At 37.6% G+C, this 25618-nt stretch overlaps 2 protein-coding genes across 8 annotated transcripts in view; one reads left to right on the forward strand and one right to left on the reverse strand.

The window, feature by feature from the left end:
- PREPL (prolyl endopeptidase like) overlaps positions 1 to 17981 on the reverse strand; it is a 32984-nt gene extending 15003 nt beyond the window's left edge. For 2 of the 4 annotated variants that reach the window (XR_003084305.2, XM_088147666.1), the window contains exons 1-7: positions 17507 to 17981; positions 13868 to 14219; positions 12380 to 12508; positions 10023 to 10092; positions 6020 to 6223; positions 3926 to 4046; positions 2133 to 2349 (exon numbers count right to left, since the gene is read on the reverse strand). Coding sequence is in view for 3 of the 4 variants with exons in the window: in XM_088147666.1 (XP_088003792.1) it covers positions 2133 to 2349; positions 3926 to 4046; positions 6020 to 6223; positions 10023 to 10092; positions 12380 to 12508; positions 13868 to 14077 (951 nt within the window). In the remaining variant the exon portion in view is untranslated. Of the gene's footprint in view, positions 1 to 2132; positions 2350 to 3925; positions 4047 to 6019; positions 6224 to 10022; positions 10093 to 12379; positions 12509 to 13867; positions 14220 to 14925; positions 15168 to 17506 lie in introns of all 4 variants that reach the window. The other 2 variants (XM_025164386.2, XM_025164388.2) reach the window with 2 other exon arrangements.
- A 103-nt stretch (positions 17982 to 18084) lies between these two features.
- The window catches only part of CAMKMT (calmodulin-lysine N-methyltransferase), a 331308-nt gene continuing 323774 nt past the window's right edge, over positions 18085 to 25618 (forward strand). Inside the window, exon 1 of one of the 4 annotated variants that reach the window (XM_088147696.1) lies at positions 18085 to 18412. In XM_088147696.1, coding sequence (XP_088003822.1) covers positions 18281 to 18412 — 132 coding nt within the window. In that variant the 5' untranslated portion in view covers positions 18085 to 18280. The remainder of the gene's footprint in view (positions 18413 to 25618) is intronic. The other 3 variants (XR_015797399.1, XM_088147718.1, XM_088147704.1) reach the window with 3 other exon arrangements.

Genomic DNA, 25618 nt, shown 5'->3' on the forward strand with positions numbered 1-25618 from the left:
CAAGCTATACAGTAAAAACAAATGTAATGATTACTCTGATAGATGTATCCTAGCCACATATATCTCAGAGTTTGTGTTTTTGCATGAAGAATTTAAATTGGATGATCTTACAAATGCAATGTGATATTTGGGTGCATTTTAAAAGCATATGTAGGTAAATAAAAAATATTAGCTACAGGCTTTGACCATTAAACCAACTATAGTTTTTTTTTCCTGGAAATTAAAATATGGGAGCCAATGTGATATAGTGATTACAGTGAGGGAAAAAATTATTTGATCCCCTGCTGATTTTGTAAGTTTGCCCACTGACAAAGAAATGATCAGTCTATAATTGTAATGGTAGGTTTATTTTAACAGTGAGAGACAGAATAACAACAAAAAATCCAGAAAAACACATTTCAAAAAAGTTATAAATTGATTTCCAGTTTAATGAGTGAAATAAGTATTTGATCCCCTATCAATCAGCAAGATTTCTGGCTCTCAGGTGTCTTTTATTGTATACAGATAATGAGCTGATTAGGAGCACTCTCTTAAAGGACACCTGCATAAAAGACACCTGTACTCAGAAGCAATCAATCAATCAGATTCCAAACTCTCCACCATGGCCAAGACCAAAGAACTGTCCAAGGATGTCAGGGACAAGATTGTAGACCTACACAAGGCTGGAATGGGCTATAAGACTATCGCCAAGCAGCTTGGTGAGAAGGTGACAACAGTTGGTGCGATTATTCGCAAATGGAAGAAACACAAAATAACTGTCAAACTCCCTTGGTCTGGGGCTCCATGCAAGATCTCACCTCGTGGAGTTTCAATGATCATGAGAACGGTGAGGAATCAGCCCAGAACTACACGGGAGGATCTCGTCAATGATCTCAAGGCAGCTGGGACCAAAGCCACCAAGAAAACAATTGGTAACACACTACGTCGTGAAGGACTGAAATCCTGCAGCACCCGCAAGGTCCCCCTGCTCAAGAAAGCACATGTACAGGCCCGTCTGAAGTTTGCCAATGAACATCTGAATGATTCAGAGGAGAACTGGGTGAAAGTGTTGTGGTCAGATGAGACCAAAATCAAGCTCTTTGGCATCAACTCAACTCGCTGTGTTTGGAGGAGGAATGCTGCCTATGACTCCAAGAACACCATCCCCACCGTCAAACATGGAGGTGGAAACATTATGTTTTGGGGGTGTTTTTCTGCTAAGGGGACAGGACCACTTCACCACATCAAAGGGACGATGGACGGGACCATGTACCATCAAATCTTGGGTGCGACCCTCCTTCCCTCAGCCAGGGCATTGAAAATGGGTTGTGGATGTGTATTCTAGCAGGACAATGACCCAAAACACACGGCCAAGGCAACAAAGGAGTGGCTCAAGAAGAAGCACATTAAGGTCCTGGAGTGGCCTAGCCAGTCTCCAGACCTTAATCCCATAGAAAATCTGTGGAGGGAGCTGAAGGTTCAAGCTGCCAAACGTCAGCCTCCAAACCTTAATGACTTGGAGAGGATCTGCAAAGAGGAGTGGGACAAAATCCCTCCTGAGATGTGTGCAAACCTGGTGGCGAACTACAAGAAACGTCTGACCTCTGGGACTGCCAACAAGGGTTTTGCCACCAAGAACTAAGTCATGTTTTGCGAAGGGGTCACATACTTATTTCACTCATTAAACTGCAAATCAATTTATAACTTTTTTGAAATGCATTTTTCTGGATTTTTTTGTTGTTATTCTGTCTCTCACTGTTAAAATAAACCTACCATTACAATTATAGACTGATCACTTCTTTGTCAGTGGGCAAACGTACAAAATCAGCAGGGGATCAAATTTTTTTCCCCTCACTGTAAGTTGTTGGACTAGGAGTTTGGAGATCCAGATTCTAGTTCTCCCATAGGCATGGAAGCCAGCTGGGTGTTTCTGGACAAGCCACTTTACGTCAGACAGGAAGTTGAAAAACATCTATCTACAAACCTGCCCTAGACCAGCATGGTACACTACAATCCATAGCCTTCAATGAAGAGGCCTTTATTCTGCAGTGAATTGATTTGGGCTGATAATAATAATAATAATAATAATAATAATAATAATAATAATAATAATTGTGGCTAAGTGTCTGAACCAAGCTTTCTAGTTCTCATACCTTGTACCCCACAGGGTTTCCATATGTAGTAAGAATATATAGCTCATTGTTTCTATGCTCAACATGATAAATGACATTTTTCGTTCGTTTTTGCACAAGAACAGGAGATTTAAAAGGGTGATGACAGTCTATCAACCACACTTCAGAGGTGGTCTTACTATTACTGTTTATAGTAATAAAATGTTTATCCTTTGTGCGGTAGAGATCCACAAAGTATCTGCAAACAAACAACACAGTAACAATAAAATAACATGTCATGATGTCATGACTTCATAATTCTTTGGGTAGTTTATTTACTGGGACACAAATCCTCAATTAAAATACAACATAACACCTTCTGTCTTAAGATGACATATGAACTTCAGCCTGTTTTGAGATATTGCTCTTCAACTAAGTCACTTGTTTTGGAGCAGCTCAGGATTTACTAGGAACCATGGCCTGTTTGCAGGTAAGATTTGGCTCCGTGTATGAGGCAGGATGCACACTTGATTAGGTATTCCTCAGCAAGGATGAAAACAAATTGGGGAGAAGGGATGCTTGAAGAATTTGGCTGTGACAGGACACAGCCTAAAAGGATGTAGAACTGCTGGCACTCATAATCTTCCCAGTTCTAGGGGTTGTGCTTAAATGATTCAATCTTGGGGATGACTGGATCCAAAAGAATTCTTGAAATGTTCTATATGCCCTTTTTTCCCTCTAGTTTTGTCTTTATCCTGATAAAAGTAAGTTACAGTTTCCTGTTGTACTTAACAAGGAAAAATGAGGCTTAATATTAATTTATCAACAGAATTAAAAATAGCCTGATTCTGTTTCAAGTCCTGATTAATAAACCAACATTAAAGAAAAACATTCTGCTTTGGAATTATTGCATATGTTCTCACATTGTGTTAAACCATAGTTTGCTTAATTATGATTTGTTCAATAAGACAGTGTTGGCTGGGTTCCTAATCTCAGTAAGCCACAAATAATCAAATCACAGTACTGCATAATGTTGGGAGTGAGGCACCTAAGCTGGCAGAGAAGAATGTTGGCTACTTCCTATACATAAAATGTTCTATCATCAGCTTGAGCAAATTGAGCCCAAGGTTATTGAACTAGAAATGTTTTTGGACTAATCCATCACAGCAGTTTTATTATTTATATGCATGAATATATATGTATACATTATTTATTTATGTATTATTATTTATTTGCATTTATATGTGTATATATTATTTATATACTTGAATGTGCAACATATTCTTACCAGGCTAATCCAACTGTGACACTGACACACCCAACTTTATCTGCATTATTCCACAATGCTTCTTAAATGGAGCATATGGTAGCAACATAAGATAATAGTTTTTCTATTGCATGTATGAACTTGCCACAAAAGGTAGTATGAGCAATAGCTTTGGGGTGAATCTAATAGTTCTCTTCTGCCCTCCTCACTGTTACTTCAAAGCAAAACATGATCATTATCAGTTGGGAAAGACAGATCAAGGATTGCTGACTACCTTAAACATACAAACTAAAGTCTCGGTCACCTATTTTTCATGTTCTTTTTGCAATAACTGTGCAGTTTCACAATTATTCCATATGTGAATAAAGCATTATAAAGGTCTAGGTAAGGGAATCTTCCCTTCAATGAGAAATTTATGCATTTAATGAGTTGTTACATAAAAATCTTTCTGGTCAGTTTTCTTTTGACTATTATAAAAAATTTTTTTTCTTTCTTTCCCCTGTCTATATTTATCAGTTTTAATGCAGAATTAAACATAGAGAAAGCAGTTGAACTATATCTGACTTACCTTGCATCAGTTTCTGTATACACCAGCTCAGAATGCTTTTTATTAAAATCAGACAAATATACATCATGACATTGAAGATTCTTTTGGGTGGTATAGAACAGAATCTCATGTGTAGCCCATTCTAGAGAAAAAGGAAAGCTTAGTTGATGCTAATATGAGATATGATTAAGAACCATAATGAATTGTATTTAATGAATCTAATATAAAAATAGTAAGTTGGAAATGAACATGCAAAAAACAACACACATGCACACTTCTAAAATTAACCATTGATTAAGATTAAATTTAAGATGAAAAGCAGTAAGAGATTAATGCAATTTTTTCAAAATTTCCTTTCCTGCAGATTCAGTGTGCAGTAGGTACTATTGTGTTGGATCTATTTCTTTCTGGATTTCAACTGTCACGCTTTCTATTTCTTCTAGTGTCCAAACAACCACTGTGAATAAAAAAGATGCCAAATATTCACTGCAGCTTTGAGTTATATGAATTCCATTATTATGAAAACCTCTTAATCTCTGTGGCATCTCTAATACCAAGTGTCACAATGCTTTCCCCCACATTTAAGATTTACAGTAATTGTTACTGCTTGTAGTTTTATATATGATTTTCCTTTAAATTCTCCTTCCCAATATGTACAGGTAGTCCCCAGTTTAAGAACAAGTTCCATTCCTAACGTCTGTTCTTAAGCTGAATTTGTATGTAAGCCAGAACAGTATTATTGTATAATACCGTATAGGTAGTATTGTGTAATTAACTCAAACCATTGTGTCTTTAATTGGAATCATTGTGTATTTAATTCAATTTTTGCTACAATAGGCTCTGTTCTTAACTATGGGCTGTCCATAAACTGGGCATCCTTAACTCGGGGACTACCTGTATATACACACTTATCAATTTAGAAGACCATTTCAAATATTTAATGAAGTGGACTGTAATCCAAATGACAACAGCCAGTGTGATACAGTGACTAGCATGTTGGGTGAGGATTGGGAAGATCAAGGTTTAAGCCCTTACTCAGCCATGAAAATTCAGTGGATGACATTAGGCCAGTTACTACATTTCTATCCAGCCCAATTCACAGGGTTGTTATTAATGGTACAGATTTGGAGAGGAGAGTATTATACATACTCCCTTGAATTCAGGAAAGGTAGAATATAATACAAATAAACAAAAAACCAAAGGTCATTTGTGTGAACATTTGTAAAAGGTACATTTTATTATATTTACACCAGGACTTCACTCTGCTTTAACACTCTTATGTGAATACTGATCTTTTGGTATTTCTTATAGGAATATATACCTCCTTAGCAAATAGTAATGCCAACATCCTTTGGAAAATGCCATTTGAAGCAAGTTTAATTTGTTTCCATTGCTTGGAAGAAAGAAGTTTTAACTGCTGTTAATTTCAATACAAAAGCAAAGTGAGGGTTTTATTATATAGAAAGGTTAATTTAAAATGATGAAGTAAGGGGCTACTTGATGTAGGATTTTACATATCTGGATTTAGAGAGGTTTGCATAATCTAACAATTTCATCAGAATAATGAAATGAGCTTTGTCACACAAGTCCCTGCTCTTATGTACTTCAACATCAAGAAACATGCACAAAGAGTGTGGATCTTGTGTTGGGACACTTGTTTTCCCATTTGCCCTACATTATACCCCCCGCCCACCCCAGGACATTCAGCAAATCTAAAAATTATGAAGCCACAGTAAAGTTGATTTAGCATGTTGTAATAGTCTTCTTCAACCTGCTATCTTCTGATCATTCTGCCTGGGAATTATGAAAATTAAAGATCCACACACATGGAAGGAACCAGGTTTAAGAAGGCTGTACCAGTCTACACAAGATATTTATGCTAGGGTTATGCAAATCATTTGGCAAGACTAAAAGAGAAATGCTACTTCAAGAAGAGTTTAGGTAGTAGCTGCCTCTCAAACGTTTGATTCAGCCACTTCAACAGGATTTCTTGGTTACTTGCACATGTGCCTAAGACACTTCCACTACGATTTATAGCCTTGACATTTCAGGAAGTGGTATTTGCTTGGCACTGCCAAATGATTTACACATCCCCTATTTATACTAAATATTTACCAAAGCTAAATGCATGTGGGATAATGCATTCCACTTTTGATAATGGTTGTAGTTTCACAATGATACAAGCACACTCTTCAGAGTTTGCACTTTTAATTCCAGTAGCCATATATCCATGATCTGGGGAAATTCGTATTTGCTGGATAAAAGAATCTTCAAAGGGTAGAGCTTCTGTGCTAAGTAGCGCTTCATAGTTCTGTTCACCTACAATACCAAAAACAGTCATGTTAAAATGGGAGAATTAATTCAAAGAATCATCTATTGCTTTGATATACTGCTGAATGTGTTTATAAATGCATTGTTTTGGAATTAGTCTTATACACATAGACCTTGATTTTGCTAAAGTTACTAAAATTCAATGGTATGAATTTGTGACAAATTTAATTGCCACTGCTTTAATGGAACTGGATTGATTGATTGATTGATTGACTGCCAAGCTGGTGTTGACTCCTACCAACTGCATTTTTGTTGCTGTTGTTGTTGTTCAGTCGTTAAGTCGTGTCCGACTCTTTGTGACCCCATGAAACATATCGCGCCAGACCTTCCTGTCCTTCACTGCCTCCCGGAGTTTGCTCAGTTTCATGTCCATTGCTTCAGTGATGCTATCTAACCATCTCATCCTCTGCCGCCGTCTTCTCCTTTTGCTTTCAATCTTTCCCAGCATCAGGATCTTTTCCAAGGAGTCCTCTCTTCGCATTAGATGGCCAAAGTATCTGAGCTTGAGCTTCAGTATCAATCCTTCCAATGAGCAGTCAGAGTTGATTTCCTTTAGGACTGACTGGTTTGACCTTGTGGCAGTCCAAGGGACTTCCAAGAGTCTTCTCCAGCACCACAATTCAAAGGCATCAATTTTTTGGGGCTCAGGCTTCCTTATGGTCCAGCTCTCACAGCCATACATTACTATTGGAAAAACCATAGCTTTGATTATGCGGATCTTTGTCGGCAAGGTGATGTCTTTGCTTTTTAATATGCTGTCTAGGTTTGCCATAGCTTTCCTCTCAAGGAGCAAGCGTCTTTTAATTTCATGGCTGCAGTCTCCGTCTGCGGTGATTTTGGAGCCCAAATAAATGAAGTCTGTTACTGCTTCCATTTCTACCCCTTCTGTTTGCCAGGAATTGATGGGTCCAGATGCCATGATCTTAGTTTTTTTAATGTTGAGTTTCAAGCCAGCTTTTGCACTCTCCTCTTTCACCCTCATCAAGAGGCTCTTTAGTTCTTCTTCACTTTCTGCCATTAGGGTGGTATCGTCTGCATATCTGAGGTTGATGTTATTTCTCCCTGCAATCTTAATTCTGGCTTGTGATTCTTCCAGCCTGGCATTTCTCATGACATACTCTGCATATAAGTTAAATAAGCAGGGTGACAGTATACAGCCTTGCTGTACTCCTTTCCCTATTTTGAACCAATCGGTTGTTCCATGACCGGTTCTAACTGTTGCTTCTTGGCCTGCATACAGATTTCTCAGGAGATAGGTAAGGTGGTCTGGTACCCCCATCTCTTTAAGAATTTGCCACAGTTTGTTGTGATCCACACAATCGAAGGCTTTTGCATAGTCAATGAAGCAGAAGTAGATGTTTTTCTGGAACTCTCGTGCTTTCTCCATGATCCAGCGAATGTTGGCAATTTGATCTCTAGTTCCTCTGCCTCTTCAAAACCCAGCCTGTACATCCAGTAGTTCTCGGTCCATGTACTGCTGAAGACTAGCTTGTAGGATTTTGAGCATAACCTTGCTAGCATGTGAAATGAGCGCAATTGTGCGGTAGTGTGAGCATTCTTTGGCATTGCCTTCCTTTGGAATTGGAACGTAAACTGACCTTTTCCAATCCCATGACCATTGTTGAGTTTTCCATACTTGTTGGCACTTTAACAGCACCATCTTTTAGTATTTTAAATAGCTCAGCTGGAATACTGTCATCTTTGCTAGCTCTGTTGTTAGTAATGCTTCCTAAGGCCCACTTGACTTTGCTCTCTAGGATGTCTGCTCAAGGTTGGTGACCACAGCAATGTGGACATCAGGGACATTAAGATCTTTCTTGTATAGTTCTTCTGTGTATTCTTGCCACCTCTTCTTGATCTTTTCTGCTTCTGTTAGGTCCCTGCCTTTTTTGTCCTTTATCATGCCCATCTTTGCACGTTCCCTTGATATCTCCAATTTTCTTGAAGAGATCTCAAGTCTTCCCCTTTCTATTGTTTTCCTTTATTTCTTTGCATTGTTCATTTAAGAAGGCCTTCTTATCTCTCCTTGCTATTCTCTGGAAATCTGCGTTCAGTTGTTTATATCTTTCCCTTTCACCCTTGCTTTTTGCATTCCTTCTTTCCACAGCTGTTTGTAAAACCTCATCAGACAGCCATTTTGCTTTCTTGCATTTCTTTTTCTTTGGGATGGCTTTATTTGCTTCCTCCCGTACAATGTTACGAACCTCCATCCATAGTTCTTCAGGCACTCTGTCTACCAAATCTAATCCCCTAAATCTATTCATCACCTTCACTGTGTACTCACAAGGAATACGATTTAAGTCATACCTGAGTGGTCTAGTGGTTTTCCCTATGTTCTTCAATTTAAGCGTAAATTTTGCAATAAGAAACTCATGATCTGAGCTACAGTCAGCTCTTGGTCTTGTTTTTGCTATCTGTATAGAGCTTCTCCATCTTTGGCTGCAAAGTATATAATCAATCTGGTTTCAGTATTGACCATCTGGTGATGTCCATGTGTAGAGTCGTCTCTTGCGTTGTTGGAAAAGAGTGTTTGCTATGAGTAGCTTGTTCTCTTGACAAGCAATTACATAGATTTTCTCAATTAATTAATTAATTGATGAATGGATGGATAGATGAAACCTAATCACAACGAAACGGGTAAGACTGTGGTCATATCCTCTTTATTTCAAAATTTTACCTTAAATTTTGTGCAAAAAAAAAAAATCAAAACAAAGAAACTGAATTTGAATGTATTTTACTCCCCAATCCACATCCAAATATATTAGCAAAGTCACAGAAGAGAATGCGATATAACACCTGTGCTTAAAACTCAAAATTAATAGGTTGTTTTAAGTATATTTTGTCTCATGCTCTTTTTGGTGTTAAAAAAAAAATCAAATGGCCATACACATACAAAAACACACATCTATATATGCTTACATGATTAGCTGGCTGAAGAATTCTGGGGGCTGAAGTCCATTAAAGTTGCCAAATTTGAGAAATACTGTTCTATGATATTTGAAAGGCATCTGCTATAGTTTATGTGCTGCACAATTCCCAAATTGCTAAATGAAATGACAAACCTAGCAAATAGAATTACTTTATTGCATGGACTTTTATGCTTATTTTTTAAAAGCTACTTTGGGTGAAGTTTACCCCTTAAAAATTTAAAGTCTGTTTTGAATGGAGTTTGATACCTAGTCAGTTCATGGATAAATCCTTACAGGTTGCTTGACAACCATATTCAATTAAAAGTGGTTTGCTAATGCCTTCTTCTGGGATGTTTTTCATGTTTCTGTTCTAACTTGCAACCCTGGCATTCCTTGAAGGTTTCCCATTCAAGTAACAATAAACCTGATCCTGAAGTTCCCAGTCCAGATGTGGTCAGCCAGGTGCTAAGGCTTTTCTCCTTAAATAAGGCTTGAAATGTTTTAGATAAAGAAAAAAAAAACCACAATCATTTTGTTATTATTGGTTTGAGAGTCCAACTTTCCTCTTTGAGATTCACAAAGGCTCCAGCTACTTACATAAACTCTGAATGAAACATAATTTTAAAATAAAAAATAACTTACGCCTAAATACAAGGTTCCCTTGTAGTATGAGGCCCAGGATATGTGGCCTCCTGCCCCAGCTCCCCTCTGACTGGTTGTAGTTCTGAGGATTTTGCTGAGGATGACATATACCTTTTCTTGCCTAATATAACACATTGTTTTCCTAGGAACTTACTGAAAGTTTCTTTTAATTTATTAAAGCTGCATATGGAAATACTAAAAATATTTAAATTTAGTAATATAAGAAATACTCATACCTACTTCTCCCAGCTTTGAACGAAATATGCAGCCATTTTCTTCAAAGTAAATATAGTCTCCAAACTTAATCTGGTTAACATTAAAATAAAAATGGATACATTACAAAGCTTGCAGAATTACGTCATTATCTCTAATTATATTTTGTCAAATTACTGTACAATAAACTGAGCTTTCTTGAGATCTATGGGATCTCTATACAATTAGAAGCAAAATATGCTTCCTTATATCCCTCATGTAATATCATAAAAACTGTAAGATTTAGCATTTCCCTCCAGGCTGTCTTCCAGATGTACTAGGACTGCAAGTCTCAAAATCTTCAGCCACTGCTAGGTGAGCATTCTGGTAGATGTAGTATTAACTCATTTGAAAAATGGCAGTTTGAAGAATGCTGCTGTAAAGATCTAGTAATTCACAGAAACAGTCTTAGTTTATACCAGTGTTTCTCAACCTTGGCCACTTTGAGGTGGGTGGACTTCAACTCCCAGAATTCCCCAGCCAGCATTCTGTGAGTTGGAGTCCACCCATCTTAAAGTGGTCAAGGTTGAGAAACACTGGTTTATACCATTCTGAACATCTGATTCTTATACCACCTATCATCACATCTCAGCCAATAGCCTTTTCATCTCCCCTTAATTTGGTAGTAATCTTCATGGTACTACAGGTAATCCTCACATGGGACCGGTAACTCCGTCACTAAGCAACGTGGTCATAAAAGTGAAATGTCATGTGACTGTGCCGACTTACAACATCAATTCTGGCTGCAGTCTTGAAGTGAATACCCACGGTCATTAAGTGCAACATCACGTGACTGGCAACTTCCTGCTGGCTTCCCCATTGACTTTGCTTGTTGGAAGCTGGCTATGAAGGTTGCAAATGGTGATCACATGACCACAGGATGCTGCAGCTGTTGTAAATCAGTGTCAGTTGCCAAGCACCCAAATCATGATCCTGTGACTGCAGGGATGCTGCAACAGCTGCAACTTCAAGGACCAATCATAAATCTTCTTTTTCAGCGCCATCATAACTTCAAACGGTTGCTGAACCAGTGGTCGGTAAACAAGGACTACTTGTAGTTGCAAAGTGTTAAATCAAGCATACTGGCATCCTGACTTAAGGCACACATAGTACACTGGCATCACCTCACCTTGTATCCACATATATTGTGAGCCATTTTATTTGTTTGATTTGTATCCAACCTTCAAAGATGTGTTTCATATGCTTCCCTTATCCATGTCAGTAGATGAATCGAGCACTGGAATATAGTATTCCTCTCATCTAAAACATCTGATTTTTTAAAGGAACTAATGAACGTTCTTATATCCATCTGCCATTAGTACATTAATATTTATACACTCCTCAGTTATCAGAGAGTGAGATAAATTTCAGGAACATGAATATACTATTTTGGTAAAGTTAAGCTTGACTCCTAATAACATCATGGACACATCCATGTAGCTACCTTGGCAACAATATGGAAGTTGTTTGCCATTGCCTTCTTCTGGATTTTTTTTTTTAACTTCCCAGTCAGGCAACACAGTGTTTCAAGATATTAATCAGATCTAACTCTGTTTAGCTGTTCAAGATCATCCAAAGTTGTTTACAAATATTTCTGTGCTCTTGATACAATTAACTTTGAGATCCCTTCATATCTAAATATAATGCAAGCTTTCATGTTATTTATTAGATTTTTATCTTGTCTTTCATTCAGGAGCTCTAGATAATGACTTGTGCTCCCTCCTCCCATTACTCCCCATAACAACCATCATGTGAAACTGGCCCAGAGTCAATCAGTAATACCACATTGGCTCTCTATGCAGTAGTAACGGTTTAGAAAAATATTCACGCCTTGGTAGAAACAAATGGGATATAAATGTACAATCATGAAATTTCTTAAAAACCAAACAGGCAAACAAACCTAGGGAAATGGAAGCTATTTAACCTCAATAACTGTAAATGGATATTCAAACTCTGGAATGATCATGATGGACTCATCACAAAATTGTTTTATTTTAATGAAAAACCTTTGTAACACTGGTTTTAAATCCTGGTGTGATGAAATATGTTATATCTGAACTCCATTTTCCCAATGCATTCAGGAAATAGACCAATGCAAACTACTTTCCTTCAGTCTCTCCATGTACAGAATTGGGTTAATAATACCTACCTTACAGATTTATGGTAGGAGTTATATGGAAGTAACACACATAAAATATTTGAATGCTTAAAAGAGTTATGCAAATACAGACTATTACTAACAAGACAAGCTTTATCACACAGACATCTCTTTAAATAACTTTCAAAATAGTTTCAGGATCAGTATTATGATAAGCAAGTTGGCAACTTTTATAATACTTACCATCAGGCTACTTGGACTTGATGAATGACTGTTATAATGCTTTTCTAATTTTTGTTTCATTCTTTCTCTCAAATCTGTGTAGTTTGCTGAACAAACCCTCCAGTTCTTTTGCTCTGATTTCAGAAGATCCTAGTAGAAGACATGAGATGTTTAAGTGCTAATAAGCAGGATTTACTAATACAACCTGAAATTATATACCAACTAAAAAATGCCTTTAATAATTTTGGTTGAGAATATGTTGCATATTCTATTCCAGAAAATTAAGTTAGTAACCAAGTAGCAGCTGAAAGGTATGGGACTACTTTTTGAATTTAATGACTCTTATCAGTAATATGAAGGCTTCTTTTGAATTACAAATAGCAACTTTGGAGAGGTGTCTTACCCCTCTCCGCTTCTGACAAAATTAATCCTTCTCTTCCTATGATCTCAAAGCTGCCCAGTGCTACCACTGGCTGCCATTTATAACAGAAGAATGTGAATATGAATTGTATTAACAAAGCTAACGTTTAATTTGTTCCTAAAAATAAAGACTCTCAATTTTTCCACATAGATACCCTTACAATACAAGGGCTGAATGTGTACTTAATTTATCTGCTCATGGCAAGGGACTTCTGTTCATTAAAAAATTATTTGAAACCTTTGATCTATGGACAATTTATGATATTTTAATGCTTGTACATAAATTCAAGGACCAATTAATTGGTTTTGAAGACGTATCCTAAAGCATAAGCAACACAGTATGATGACATTATAGACATATGCTACTAATGCATAATGTTATAAACCTGCAAATTCAGTTTGGTCCAGGAAACTTACCTATTCTTCTATTCTTCTGATATACTGCCACATGGTTAAACTTAATCTACCTACATCCCCAATACATAATAAATTAAAAATGTAAGGCAATTATGGCAAAAAGTTTATATAAACTACAACTTGATTAATATATGACTGAAAAGATCTTAGCAATGTTCAATAAATGCTATTGTATTTTCCCATCATCACTCTCTTCCTGATCTAATATAAAAATTCAAATTGGATTATACCCACTTAGTTCCATGCTATTTACCTCTGTAGAGTCTGTAGAGGATGGCAGCTTTAGAGATCCCTTTTGATATTCCACCAGTTAATTCAATGTTTCACTTCTATCAACACAAAATGCTGCTACTTGAATTAAATTTCTGACTACAGAATTTAGAAATTGTCTTTGGCAGAAATAAAAAAATATCTTTATTCTACTGGGTTGTAGTCTGTCACTGGATTTCCACTGAATAAGCAGGTTTTTTAAAAATAGCTAGAATAGCAGAACCCAACTGAATCCAGAACAGAAGCCCCAAAATTTAAGTGTCATGGTCTCGTAAGCATAACTGGAAACATACTTTGTGCCTTAATAATTTTAGTGAGTCACAGACACAAGAAAAAAGGCAGTTTTTATTGTGTAAGGGCCAAGATATTTGTTGGCCTGAATGATTTATTCAAATACCATACCTTGCAGGAAAAAAGCCTCCATGGCTGAATGGTTCCCTGGGAATAAGGAACAATGTACACATTTCTAAAACATGCTGTAAACAAAAACACTTGCTGCTTTGTTTGACTATAAAATCTTACAGATGAAGTGGAGGAACATTTAAAACAGTTCATGAAGTGACCAATACTGCTCTTCAAAAAGTAAGGAAAGTATTTTATGCCTGAATACATGATGACAAAATATTCATCTTGCTTGATTCTTATTTTTAGAACTGTTGGAGTCCAAAGTAAGAGCAAGCACAGGTAAACTAGTCACAGGTAGTAGATGTTTCACTTTCAGATGTGTACAGTCTTCAAGTCTACTAGTTCAGAGCTGGAAGAGAAAAAATAAATTTTAATTTTAATTTAATAGAAATTAGAAACAAACCGGAGACTTTTTTGCCTTATTGGTTTCTAAAAACATTACTTGCATAAAAGTTTGGCAAAAATACTGCAAGAATGTTTAATATTGTCAAAAGATTTGTTGTGCCTTCGAGTCACTGTTTACTCCTGGTGACTGCCTGGACAAGCCCCTACAGTTTTCTTGGCAAGATTTTGGAGGTGGTTTGCCCTTGCTTTCTTCTTAGGGCTGAGAAAGAGTGACTGGCCCAAGGTCACCCTGCTGGCTTTGACCTTAAGGCGGGACTAGAACTCAGTCTCCTGGTTTCTGGCCTGGTGCCTTAACCACTACACCAAACTGGCTCTCCATTTCCATTTGTTGAAAGATAGGTCACTATTTATTTCACAACCAAAGGTCCCAGGATAATTTCACTGAATCTCCTTAAGGGAGGCAGAAGACTCATACCAAGAAATTAAGGAACAGATAACAGGTGCCTTACTTCCTGAACAATTGAGGCACCTCACAGGTTCAAGGAAAACTGGCCCAATATTTCCTATGCTGTAATCTCACTATTGTAGCAGTGAGAAGGAATGCTGCAGCTCATCAGCTGGCTAGATTGAGTCTTTAGGTCAACTATTTAACTTTATATAATTGCTATAATAATGTTCATTCTACAATATGAGCAACTTGTCATACTCACAACAGAGATACTCATTCCTGTATAGCTAATCTGATTACCAATCTGTCCACAACCATATTTTCAGCCTTTGGTTCTTGCTTCTTGTTTATTTAATTGATGTCTGCAGTTCAGATTTTCCTATTCTTATTGTCTGCCCCTGGCTGTTTAGATCTTCCTCTGTACCAGAACAGGATCCACATTTGGCTAAGGTCTGGTTAAAACTGAATGGCAACCATGGTATCCCTTAGGTAAGAAGCATTCACCTGGGGGTTAGGGATGTAAAAAAAAAATTAACATGCGTTTGAACACTCACACATTTGTACATTTGTAAAGAACTTTGCTGTCCTATCCCAGGTCTGACATTCACACACACACGCATAAAGGAGCGTAGTTCAAGGCTTTACTTTGGATGAGCAGTTTCAGCAGCAGCAGGCTGAGCATGTATGGAGACACATATGCAGTCTCCAACAGTCCCAAATCTCTTGGAAACTTACAGGCAAGATCCCAAGCAGCAAGTGCCAAGCAGTGGGCAGAAGCATTGTCAGGGCACAGTTCAGAGGTCGTAGAATCATCGTAGGTTGTCAGCACAGAGTTTTCACAGGCAAGAGTTCAGGGCACAACAGACAGAGGTTCTGGTAAATGGAGCGGTTGTTCCCCAAAAAGGATTGCTTGTAGTGGTGGCTCTAAAATAAAGCCCCACCAGGTACAAATAATGATCAGTGGGAACGCCCTTGCCTCGCAAGGAGCTGTGCAGACTTCCTCTGTTCTGCCCTTCACTCAACCCTACATACCTTAGGACTGGGAGGAGGACCTGGATCAGACCCCTCATCTTCTGCTGCTTCCAGCTGCTCCATAGGCGCTGTAGCCAAATCAGTCCCCTGTGTATCCCTGCTGCTCTCTGAGGCAGGCTGCTCTTCCACAGGGTCCTCTGAAGTAACCACTTCCTCCTCAGACTCAGAGCTAGCCATGACAATTGTGCTGCTGTGACTGCCATCTTAACTTTTGTGATGCCCCTTGTGGATCTTCCTACCCAAGGTTTATAATACTCTACAAATATTTTTTTTATCTTATTCTCTCAGAAGCATTTTTTTCACATATTGTCAACATTTAGGGGATCAAACAGTATTTGATTTTGTTTAACCCTTGTGAGATTGGTCTGTCTTTCAAGGAAAGGCTACATTACATGGCCATGAGATTGCATTATAGAAATTATTCTTTTTTTTCCCCCCCAAATCTTTTAATTGCCAGAAAGACAGCACAGAATGTTGGAGCCCTATCTCTCTCACATACTAGGATTAGGGGAGAACACCAAGTAAGGCACTTCCTGGAAGTGCAATGGTATTTGGGAATGACCTTGGAAGACAGGAGGAAGAGCCACAGCCTAGACAATGGTCTGATAAAAGAAATTTGAGTCCAAAAGAGGAGGGGTGATGAAAGCATCTCAGAAGGGACCCTTCTGAGTTTTCGGCACAGTAAAAGTGAGGGACAGGAGGGGTACTTTCAGACTTGCAAAATTCTGTTAATATAACCTTAAAATAAAGATAGAGCTAGTATTCCTGGGTGTGCTTCTTGTCTGGACTGACTTGAAAGGCTGACAGGAAGGTACATAATAATTATGAGAATTACCTGCCACCACCCCAAAACAAAAGGTGGGCCAGGTTATGAAGATCCAGAGCTCTTCTGGAAGAAGAGGTCTGAGCCATCCACTTTCTCTATGACTCTCCCATTGCCAAAAGGTGAATGACCCTGAAAGCATGGACCACACAGAGCTGTGTCTGCAGTAACCTCAGGTGGCCAACAATATCAGTGCAGGATCTCACTTTGAAACTTACTTGAACTGATTTGTGGCACACTGACCACTCAGCATACTTGTGTGGTAGAAGTGCCACTTCTGAAATGGAACATGGAAAGTTGGGTAGACCCTGTCTCTGCCGTGGGCTGGGACTGGATTGAGGATGTCATGCATTAATGCAATGTCATGCATTAATGTCCTTGACCAATGGTTTACTGGGACATCGTCAGCTATGACAAAGATGTGTAGATAAACACTCAGAGTCAGTCAGAGTGAACCAATGTAAAAGTTTGCATACATAAAATATGTATTACTGTATTATTATTTGGGGGGGCTCTTTGGTACATGTGTATACAAATCAAATATTGATCAAACATGTATTGTGAAAAAATGCCTTTCCACATTGTAAAATGAATAATATACTGGATTTGAGGAATTAATAAGAGCCTCAAGGAAAAAGGCACTAAAAGATAGCAGAGTAGAGCCCAGCTGATAAACTAGTACTGTATGCTTACTCAGTTAAGCCTCAAGGAATTTAGTGGACCCTAACACAGACCCTTACTATAGCAATTCACTGTACAGTACAGCATTTTAGAATTGCTACTTAGTTGCAACTATTTTGTCTATACATTTGAAATTATAATTTTGTGCTTTATAATAAAATTGTATTTCCTAGATACCGGGGGGAAATTGGGCCGTCCTTTGGCTTGATTTCCCGCTCCAAACTGTTTTTAAAGCAAAGGAACAGTTATCTCTAGTCACTGAAATATAACAATCAAATCAGTGGAAATATTATGACCAACTTTTTACCTTTTAAACTATCTGTAAGGAGGGACATAACAATCCAGAACGAAACACGAACCTCAGAGAACGCGACGGCTCCTTACTATTGATCACAGACAAGCGGCAACACGGCAAGACGAACGACGATGACTTGTTAAGCCTGCGACCGAAACCTTCATCTGCCCACATCTCGATATGCTAGGAACACTATGCTTGCCCACAACCAAGATGGCAGAAGAACGCGGCTTTCCGGAGTCTTCGCTTTGCCCTTTATCAACATGGCGATTTTCCTTGCCCGCAAATAAAATGCGAAATCTCCATTTTGGTCTGGGGCACTGAAACGCCGCTCCTGATTCGAGATCATAATCTATTTCCTTTTTTTCCATTAAAAAAATTATGTTAAAAATAGGGCAATATTTTCCCCTACCGTGACAATAAAAGAGATGAACTTAGCTGTTCGTGGCAACAAATAATCCTTCACTGTGTTTTTTCAGGTAGCCGTTGGTACTGTCAAACGTCGGTTTCCTTGCCCGCTTCAAAGATGATTCCGTCCTCTTCTCATGCTCCCAGTTGTTAAATGGGAGGTTTTAGCAACTCTTGCTGAAAAAGGCTCGGGCAAAAGCTTCCCAGCCTTGACGGCTGTTTCGTGTGCTTCGCCGCTGCTTTCTGGTGAGGCGACGGGTCCCTGTAGAGTTATTGTTTCCGGACTCCCTTTGCCCCTTTCATCTCAGGATTTATTTTTTGGCGCGCTCGTTCAAGTTTGAATTTAGATCGGAGGAAGAAGGGAGAAGCGACGTTAGCATGGCTGCAGAGCCGTTCCTCAGCGCCTCTCCTACTCCAGCTGACAGGGATCAGGCGGAAAACGAAGAGGGAGACACCGGGCAAAGGGGCAAGCAGGCAGCGGCCAAAGCCCGCTGGACGCTTCTCAGACAGGTACGGAAAGTCAACGGCCAGAGCCGCTTGTTTCCCCTCAGGGAACCTAGTTGCGCCACCTGCCATTCTCTGGCATGCAGATGGGCAATGATTCCGCCTCGCTTCCTTTGAATAAGTTATTGCTGTCTCTGTAGCGGGGGTGCAGCTATCTCGAATGACGCCCCACCGGCTTTCCTGCGAGGTAATAGCTGACCGCGAGGGCAAAGGAGCTAAACCGACGATCCTCTTGCTATCTGCTGTTTTTCTCATAGAGCACTCGCATCTTTTCAAGGAGCCCCTGGTAGCCTGCGTTGTTCTCTTGACATCTTACAAACCCCGAGGGAGGTGGGTCTGGCTGACAGCTGAACTGGACCAACTCAGCTTCAGGACTGAATGGCGACTCTGTGTCGGGGGTTTTCTGCTCTGACATTTCTAGAATGAAAAGGTTTAACTTTCCAGTGTGGAATAATAATAGTAATACTGTAATAGTAGTAGTAGTAATACACCTATTAATAATTGAAATAAAACTTGCAAGTGCGAAGAGGGGAAGAGGTCTTGCATGTTTGTGCACCTGCTCAATGAAGCAAATACTGGTCATTGCAATAGCTGATTCGTACACTGTAGTTGTGGGATGTTGCTCCTTGTTGTAATGCATGCTATAATACATGGAACAGCACCCACTTGTAGAGTGTCGCTAGTATCGTGTTGTGTGAAATGTAAGTTGTAAATAGCTCCACATTTGGTGGGACAAATGTGTTACTACAGCAAAGTGAGGATTAGCTGTATGCCAACTTTTAAGCAACTTGAATGATAGTTTTTGAAAATAAAATAGAACGTATTTAATAAGTGATTAAATTGGTTCTTAATTTTTCATGGTAATAAAGGCTAATTATCATATGGGTGAACAACTCTTAGTATCAGCAACATCAAATAAGTTTTTGGGTGTTAATGTTAGACATATTTAATTGCTCATTATCAGCTGCTCCAGAAAGGGTGACTCCAAGAAGTAAGTCATTGCTCTTCTTCTGAAAACTACAATCCAAACTTAAATTAACTTTTCATGCTGTCAGAGATGTCCACCAGTTAAGACAAAACATATTTTAAAAAAGGACATGATATACCTGCTATGGACTGAGAAAGGAAAATTCAAATTCCAAGCTATTTTTAAAAGCAACAAAAACAATTATAGTATGTAGCAGTAAAGTGTTTATATATTTATACAGAATTGTCCATAATTGCTTATGAAAAAACAATCATTTATCATTTGTCTTGTATAGAAACGTAGGTTGGAAGTGTTAGTTCAGGAACCCCCCTCCCCCAAACTGGTAGTGGTTAGGAAAAAAAATTCCCTTAAAAATAGTTGCATTAAAATGGTGAATTATTCTAACACTCTTTCAGTAGTTTTGCTACCAGATTAATATTTTAAATATATAACTAGAAAAATGGTTCACCACTTGTTACCAAAGGGGTGGGGAGTGGAATAATTTAAAACCTGCCTGGCATACCCCTTCTTTCAAGGGTTCTCAGGTGGACTGCCATCAATTAGGCCAAACCACCAGACATCATCTAGTTTGTTCAGCTGGGGAGTTCTTAGTTCCATCTACTCAGGACTTTTTGCTTCAGTCCAGAAAACAGAGAAAGAAAAATGCTTTGGATCTTCTTGCCCAAAGCCCAGAAATTCAAAAGTTAGTAAATCTTGTGCCAATCCTGAAACATAAGGGGTAGATGTACAGTATATCTGTGCAATATTGCATATGGATAAAGTTTTGATAAGAAGTTTTCTTAAACCAATGAAGCCAAATTTATTGATATAAATCGAGTATATTGGGAAAAGGAAATTTCAGGGAAAACAAGAAAAGGCAGCAGTCACATAGAGAGAACTTTTAATAAAATCAGTACATTCATCCTAGCTAAATTTGTAGTTTTCTACTTGAATAAATAAACTCTTGGGTTTCAGTGCATACCCATTGGAAAAAGATCATGTGGTCCTTCAGCTTGGATCTTCTTCAATTAATTTTCTCTCTTTCTATGTACTTTATTTATTTATTTACTTACTTACTTACCAAATCTATATGGCTTCCTGAATCACACAAGGTGACTCTGGGTGACATACAATAAAACCGACAATTAAAACATTATAAAACTACTTAAAACACTTAAATAATTAAACATAAATAAGAACAATTTCTCCCCAGTCTCATAGAGTAAGGGGCAGTCAGTGAAAGCCAGCCACTTTGAGAAGACTAATTGTTGACTTCCGGGGAAAATGGTGGATTGGCTCAGTTTCTTTATGGAGCTGATGCACACAGCAATTAGAGGAGCTGGCAACCGGTTCAACTCTTTGGAACCATCTCCAGATAAAGAAGAATGACACAATCACCCACAGGCATTACTTAGAGAGGCTCCCTGTGAAGAGATTGCAGTCTAGCAAACTCTAGTAAGTGGAGTGCTGTGGGAGTGGAGGGAAAAACATAGAGCCCAAGCCATGTTGTGGAGCCTTAAAAGGACACTAGATTTGCTTTTACTTCCTTTTTTAATTAACATCATAAACTGCCTATTCATGATTTATTTGGCAATTAAAAACCTCCTGAAAGGCAAGTTGCTGTACACTGTGAGAATTTCCTACTATCCTGGGAGAAAGAAGATTAAAGTAAGTTTAAAGATCAAAAAGAAATATTTTAATGCTTGAAAACTGATTGGGGATAGTTAAGAGGCTAGATAGATTTGAAACAGCTTTTTAAAGGTTTGTTTTAAATGTTTAAGAAAATATAGTAAATGAATTTGGATTTAATTGCAAGAAATTTGTCCTGGGAAAGTTTACTTCTGAAAATAAACACCAGATAAGATTGAGCTTTGAAGGTCAGAGGGAAGAGAGAGCAATTAAAGGAATATATCTCTTTCAACACAATGGAGGAGTATCCTTCTTTCAAAAATAATTTTTAGCTGTTTGGAATCAGTGTGTCCCGGAACTATGTTTTAAAATTGGGACCAACAGAGGTTGTAGAAGAAGAAGATTTTTTATTGGATAATATAGAAGTTGAGGACGACTTGAATAAATATTTTAAAATGGACTTTAAAGACATGCCAGATTATAAGAGAGTTATGGAAGATACGGAAAAGGATGCTGTGAATCTGAATATGGACTCAAAATTACTTATGAGAATGATATGGAGAAAGAAGCTGTAATGGATCAGAAGAGTGAGTGACTTTGAGAGCTATTCTATTTTGGACCTACAGAACGGAAACACTAAATTTCTGAAACCTTTTCTGAAAATAGACAGGGAGAGAATGATAAGAGATTACCATTTGGGGTTTTATTTGGAGAAGAGACTGAAGATTGACCCTTTCAAAAAGAAGATAAAGGAATTTAAAGTGGATTTATCAGATCAGGGTTAAATTATCTACGTTTTGATTTTGGATTGTTAATACTGAATTTTCTTTTTCTGACCAGGACTGTAAGATGATGATTTATACCATAGAAGTGATTTATTTGGTTTAGGTTAAAATACATATGTTATTACTATTGGTCTTTTGTATGCTTAAGGGGAGATAACTTTTAGGCTTTACTTTTTAGCAAAACATTAGAAGTTAAAATGCAAAATAGACCTATTTGTTTAAGTTTAAAATATATAGTTTATTATCACTGGCACTCTTAATGCTTTTGCTGATTAGATTATTGAATATTTTTCATAATTTGGTTATTGTTTAGGGATGAGAAAGGGGATGAAGAGGGCTTTTTAAAGGAATTTTAGAGAAGGTGTTAAGTTACTGTTAATGCATCAACTTGTTTGGAGGGAGGGAAAAGTCTGTCTTTCTCTCTCTCTCTCTCCTTTCCTTTCCTTTCCTTTCCTTTCCTTTCCTTTCCTTTCCTTTCCTTTCCTTTCCTTTCTCTTTTTGTTTGTAGGTTTTTTAGTTCTGTATTAGTTTTTATATATATAAACTTTAATAAAAGTATTATTAAAAAAAGAGAAGACTAATTGTTGCTTTGACCAATCAAAGACAATGCTTTACTTATGATAATCAGAAATTATCCAGGAGTTAAACACGACTTATGACCCCTGGTGGAATTATAAAAGCAAAGTCTGAATTTTACAAGTTTTGCCTTCATATAAATGGGATTACCTGAAGAGAGTCTCTTTTGGGAAACAAAAGGTGAATTTCATTATTTGGGCCTTTAGCAAATGGTCAGGTGATCAGATGGTTAAGGGGAATTGTTGAGCCATGCCAAAACTAGAGGATTGCTGTGCTGCTAATTAAAATATCAATTAAAAGATTAGTGAGTGAGTGAAGATTGAAGTGTGAGGGGTTCACTTTGTGAATACATCAATTCCTACATCAGAACTATATCTCAGACAAAAATGTGGGAAGAAGTGGATTATTTTTCTGTCCTTCTCAAAATAGTTGGTCCTTCTGATTGTGAATTAAATAAGAAAGAAAAAGTTCTTTGGAAAACAAAGGAAGATTATAAGTGGATATTAAATTAATCTTTATTAAAAAAATCTGAGTAATGAGGCATGACAGTTCCATATGAAATGCATACTGTAGAAACAACTTCTGATAGAGCTGACATTGATTGCATTCTCTGACATGCTAAGCATAGTTTAGTACTTACATGGTTACAGCACTCACCCAGAAAACAAAGTGTAATGTGACAGCCTCTGGGAGTCCATGCAAGCACCTAGACCAGTGTTCTCAACCTCATCAACTTTAAAATGTCTGGACTTCAACTTGCAAATTCCCCAGCCAGCTGGGGAATTCTGGGAGTTGAAGTCCACTCATCTTAAAGTTGATGAGGCTGAGAAACACTGGTCTAGGCTAACACTTTGTTTCAGTTTAACTGATGAGTAGAATCTGAAAGTAGGAAACAGAGCTTCGTTTCTTATAGGAAGATTTTTCCCATACGAGAAAGGGTGGGGCAACTGCTGAGTTGGCAAAAGAAGGGGTTAAAAACAAAGTTGGCTGAGGATCTGAAGACCCACTGAAGAACTGGGGATCATCTTGGGACAAAACAACTCAGCACAGAGGTGACTGTAGAGCCAGAAGAGAGACAAAGGGGACTATATTCTGCCAGCCAGAAAGTGCTGCTGCCAGCCTGAGAGTATGTCAGTCCGTTTCTCATATTGAAATAGAAAATAGGTAGAATTAGAGCCAACATTACACAATGCATACACACACAGGTAAAGAATGCCTACAGCGCATGTTAGTCAGAAAGGGGGAGGGGAGGACATGTTTGCAGCATTTTAAAGTCAGATGAGGTTGTTTATCAGAATTGGAGAATGGAATATAACTTTTGAAAAAGCTGTGAGAACCAAAAGTAAAAGCTGTTTGAGGACTTAATAAAAGAGAAAAGAAAATGCACAAGAGGTGCTTTGCACAGTGCCTTATATAAAATCCTGTGAACTCACCAAAACCTGCAACAAAGCTGAATGTAACAGTGGATTTGGGCATCCAGTTACTGAAGCAGATACTAACTGTTATAATCCAAATATCTTACATTTTCTGGTTTTGTGTACTGTACAAATAGGTTTTATTATAACAAATGCCGTTAGCTGCTGGATAGCTTCTAAACACGTTGGAACATAGTACTTTTATTACAAGCAGTATTTCATCTTCCACTTCTTTTTCTTTCATATGTATTTTGTATTTTATTTTGTACATTCATTTTATTTTATACACATGTATTTTGATGATTTTATGTTATTGAGAATTATATTTATTTTTTATATTGCAAATTAGGTGTGAGATCACTTTAAATGAATATAAAGTAAGATACATTAAAGAGTTTTTGTTTGGATGCCATGAAGCAGAGAATGTTGTGATTTAAGTTTTCTTTAATGCCCAACCAGTGCTATTAAGTAAAACATTTCTGAGATGAATGCCAATTTTTTCTTAATGTTGGAAGTATTAAAAATAGTTCATAACTTAGCAGATCAGTCCCTCTGTGTTTCCTTTCTTCCTCCCCCCTCCTCCCTCCCCGCCCCTCCCTTCCACTTGCCTTTTTCTTCAGATATCATTTTGGTTTGTTTTTCTGTATTATAATGTTTCTGTAATAATGTTTATTATTATAGGATGCATTTGTTTATAAATTAAACTAGTGCTTCCAGGAGATAACTGAAAAAAATATGGAAAATTATTAACTTTAAGACAATATTTGTAACATAGTTGCTTTTGTTTCCTTTGTCCTGCTGAAATCTAGATTATAGAAAGGTTTGTAACTAAGGCATTTGTCACAGAGCATTTATTTATTTATTTATTTATATAGCCGCCCATCTCAGACCAGTGACTCTTGGTAATCTCAGTATTACTAGTTGGCAAGGAAATCCTACGTCTCATTTTACAGTGGCCATCGCTGTGTTGGAATTTAGCATGACATTGTAGTAATGGTAACTAGTCCCATAACATTTTGTCTGGTCAGCGCTAAGTGAACTGGAACTATGGTGCTGTTATTCCAGAAGACTGAATGCTTATGCTGTCATCTTTATTATAAGAGTCTTATATGGCCTGTTAACAATCAAGCTGTATAAGAGAATTTACAGAAGAATTTACAGAGTTGCTCTGCAGTGAGATGGGTGGTGACAAATTTGAAATATAAATAAATAAATAAATAAATAAATAGGGAAATATTATGCTAACTCAGAACTTCCTTCTGATTTCTGGCCTAGTATGGTTTTTCTGATGCCCTTAAAGGCAATCATTTTATCACAATAACTTCACTTGACTCAAGGTATCCCAATCCTTGATAAAATATCAACCTGCATCATCTTAGTCTTGGCTTCCTAAAGCCAAGTCACACAAAAGTTGTAGAATTATGGAATGTAAGGGTTGGAATTGATCTTGGAAATAATCTAGTCCGATCCTCTGCCAAGTACAGGAATTCAGCGTTGTTTCTACCCATCATCCCAGCTTGTCAAGACCCTCCTGAATCTTGATATTGCCCTCTAAGATATTTGTTATTCCCCCAATCTCTGTGTTATTGGCAAATTTGATATAATCATATTTTATAAATCCTCATCCAAGTAATTTATAAATTGGTTGAATAGCACAGGGGCATTTGACAATTACTTCAGCTTGACACAGAGCCATTGATATACACTTGTTATATTAATACAGTTGTTTGAGCCAACTCTGGTTGCATTTATTTATTCATTCATTCATTCATTCATTCATTCATTCATTCATTCATTCATTCATTCAATTTATATAGCCGCCCATCTCAGACCAGTGATT

Source organism: Python bivittatus, unplaced genomic scaffold (assembly GCF_059951505.1).
Source record: "Python bivittatus isolate LINGU-HERP-01145 unplaced genomic scaffold, Pbiv_v1 ctg000020_np1212, whole genome shotgun sequence".
NCBI lineage: Eukaryota > Metazoa > Chordata > Lepidosauria > Squamata > Pythonidae > Python > Python bivittatus.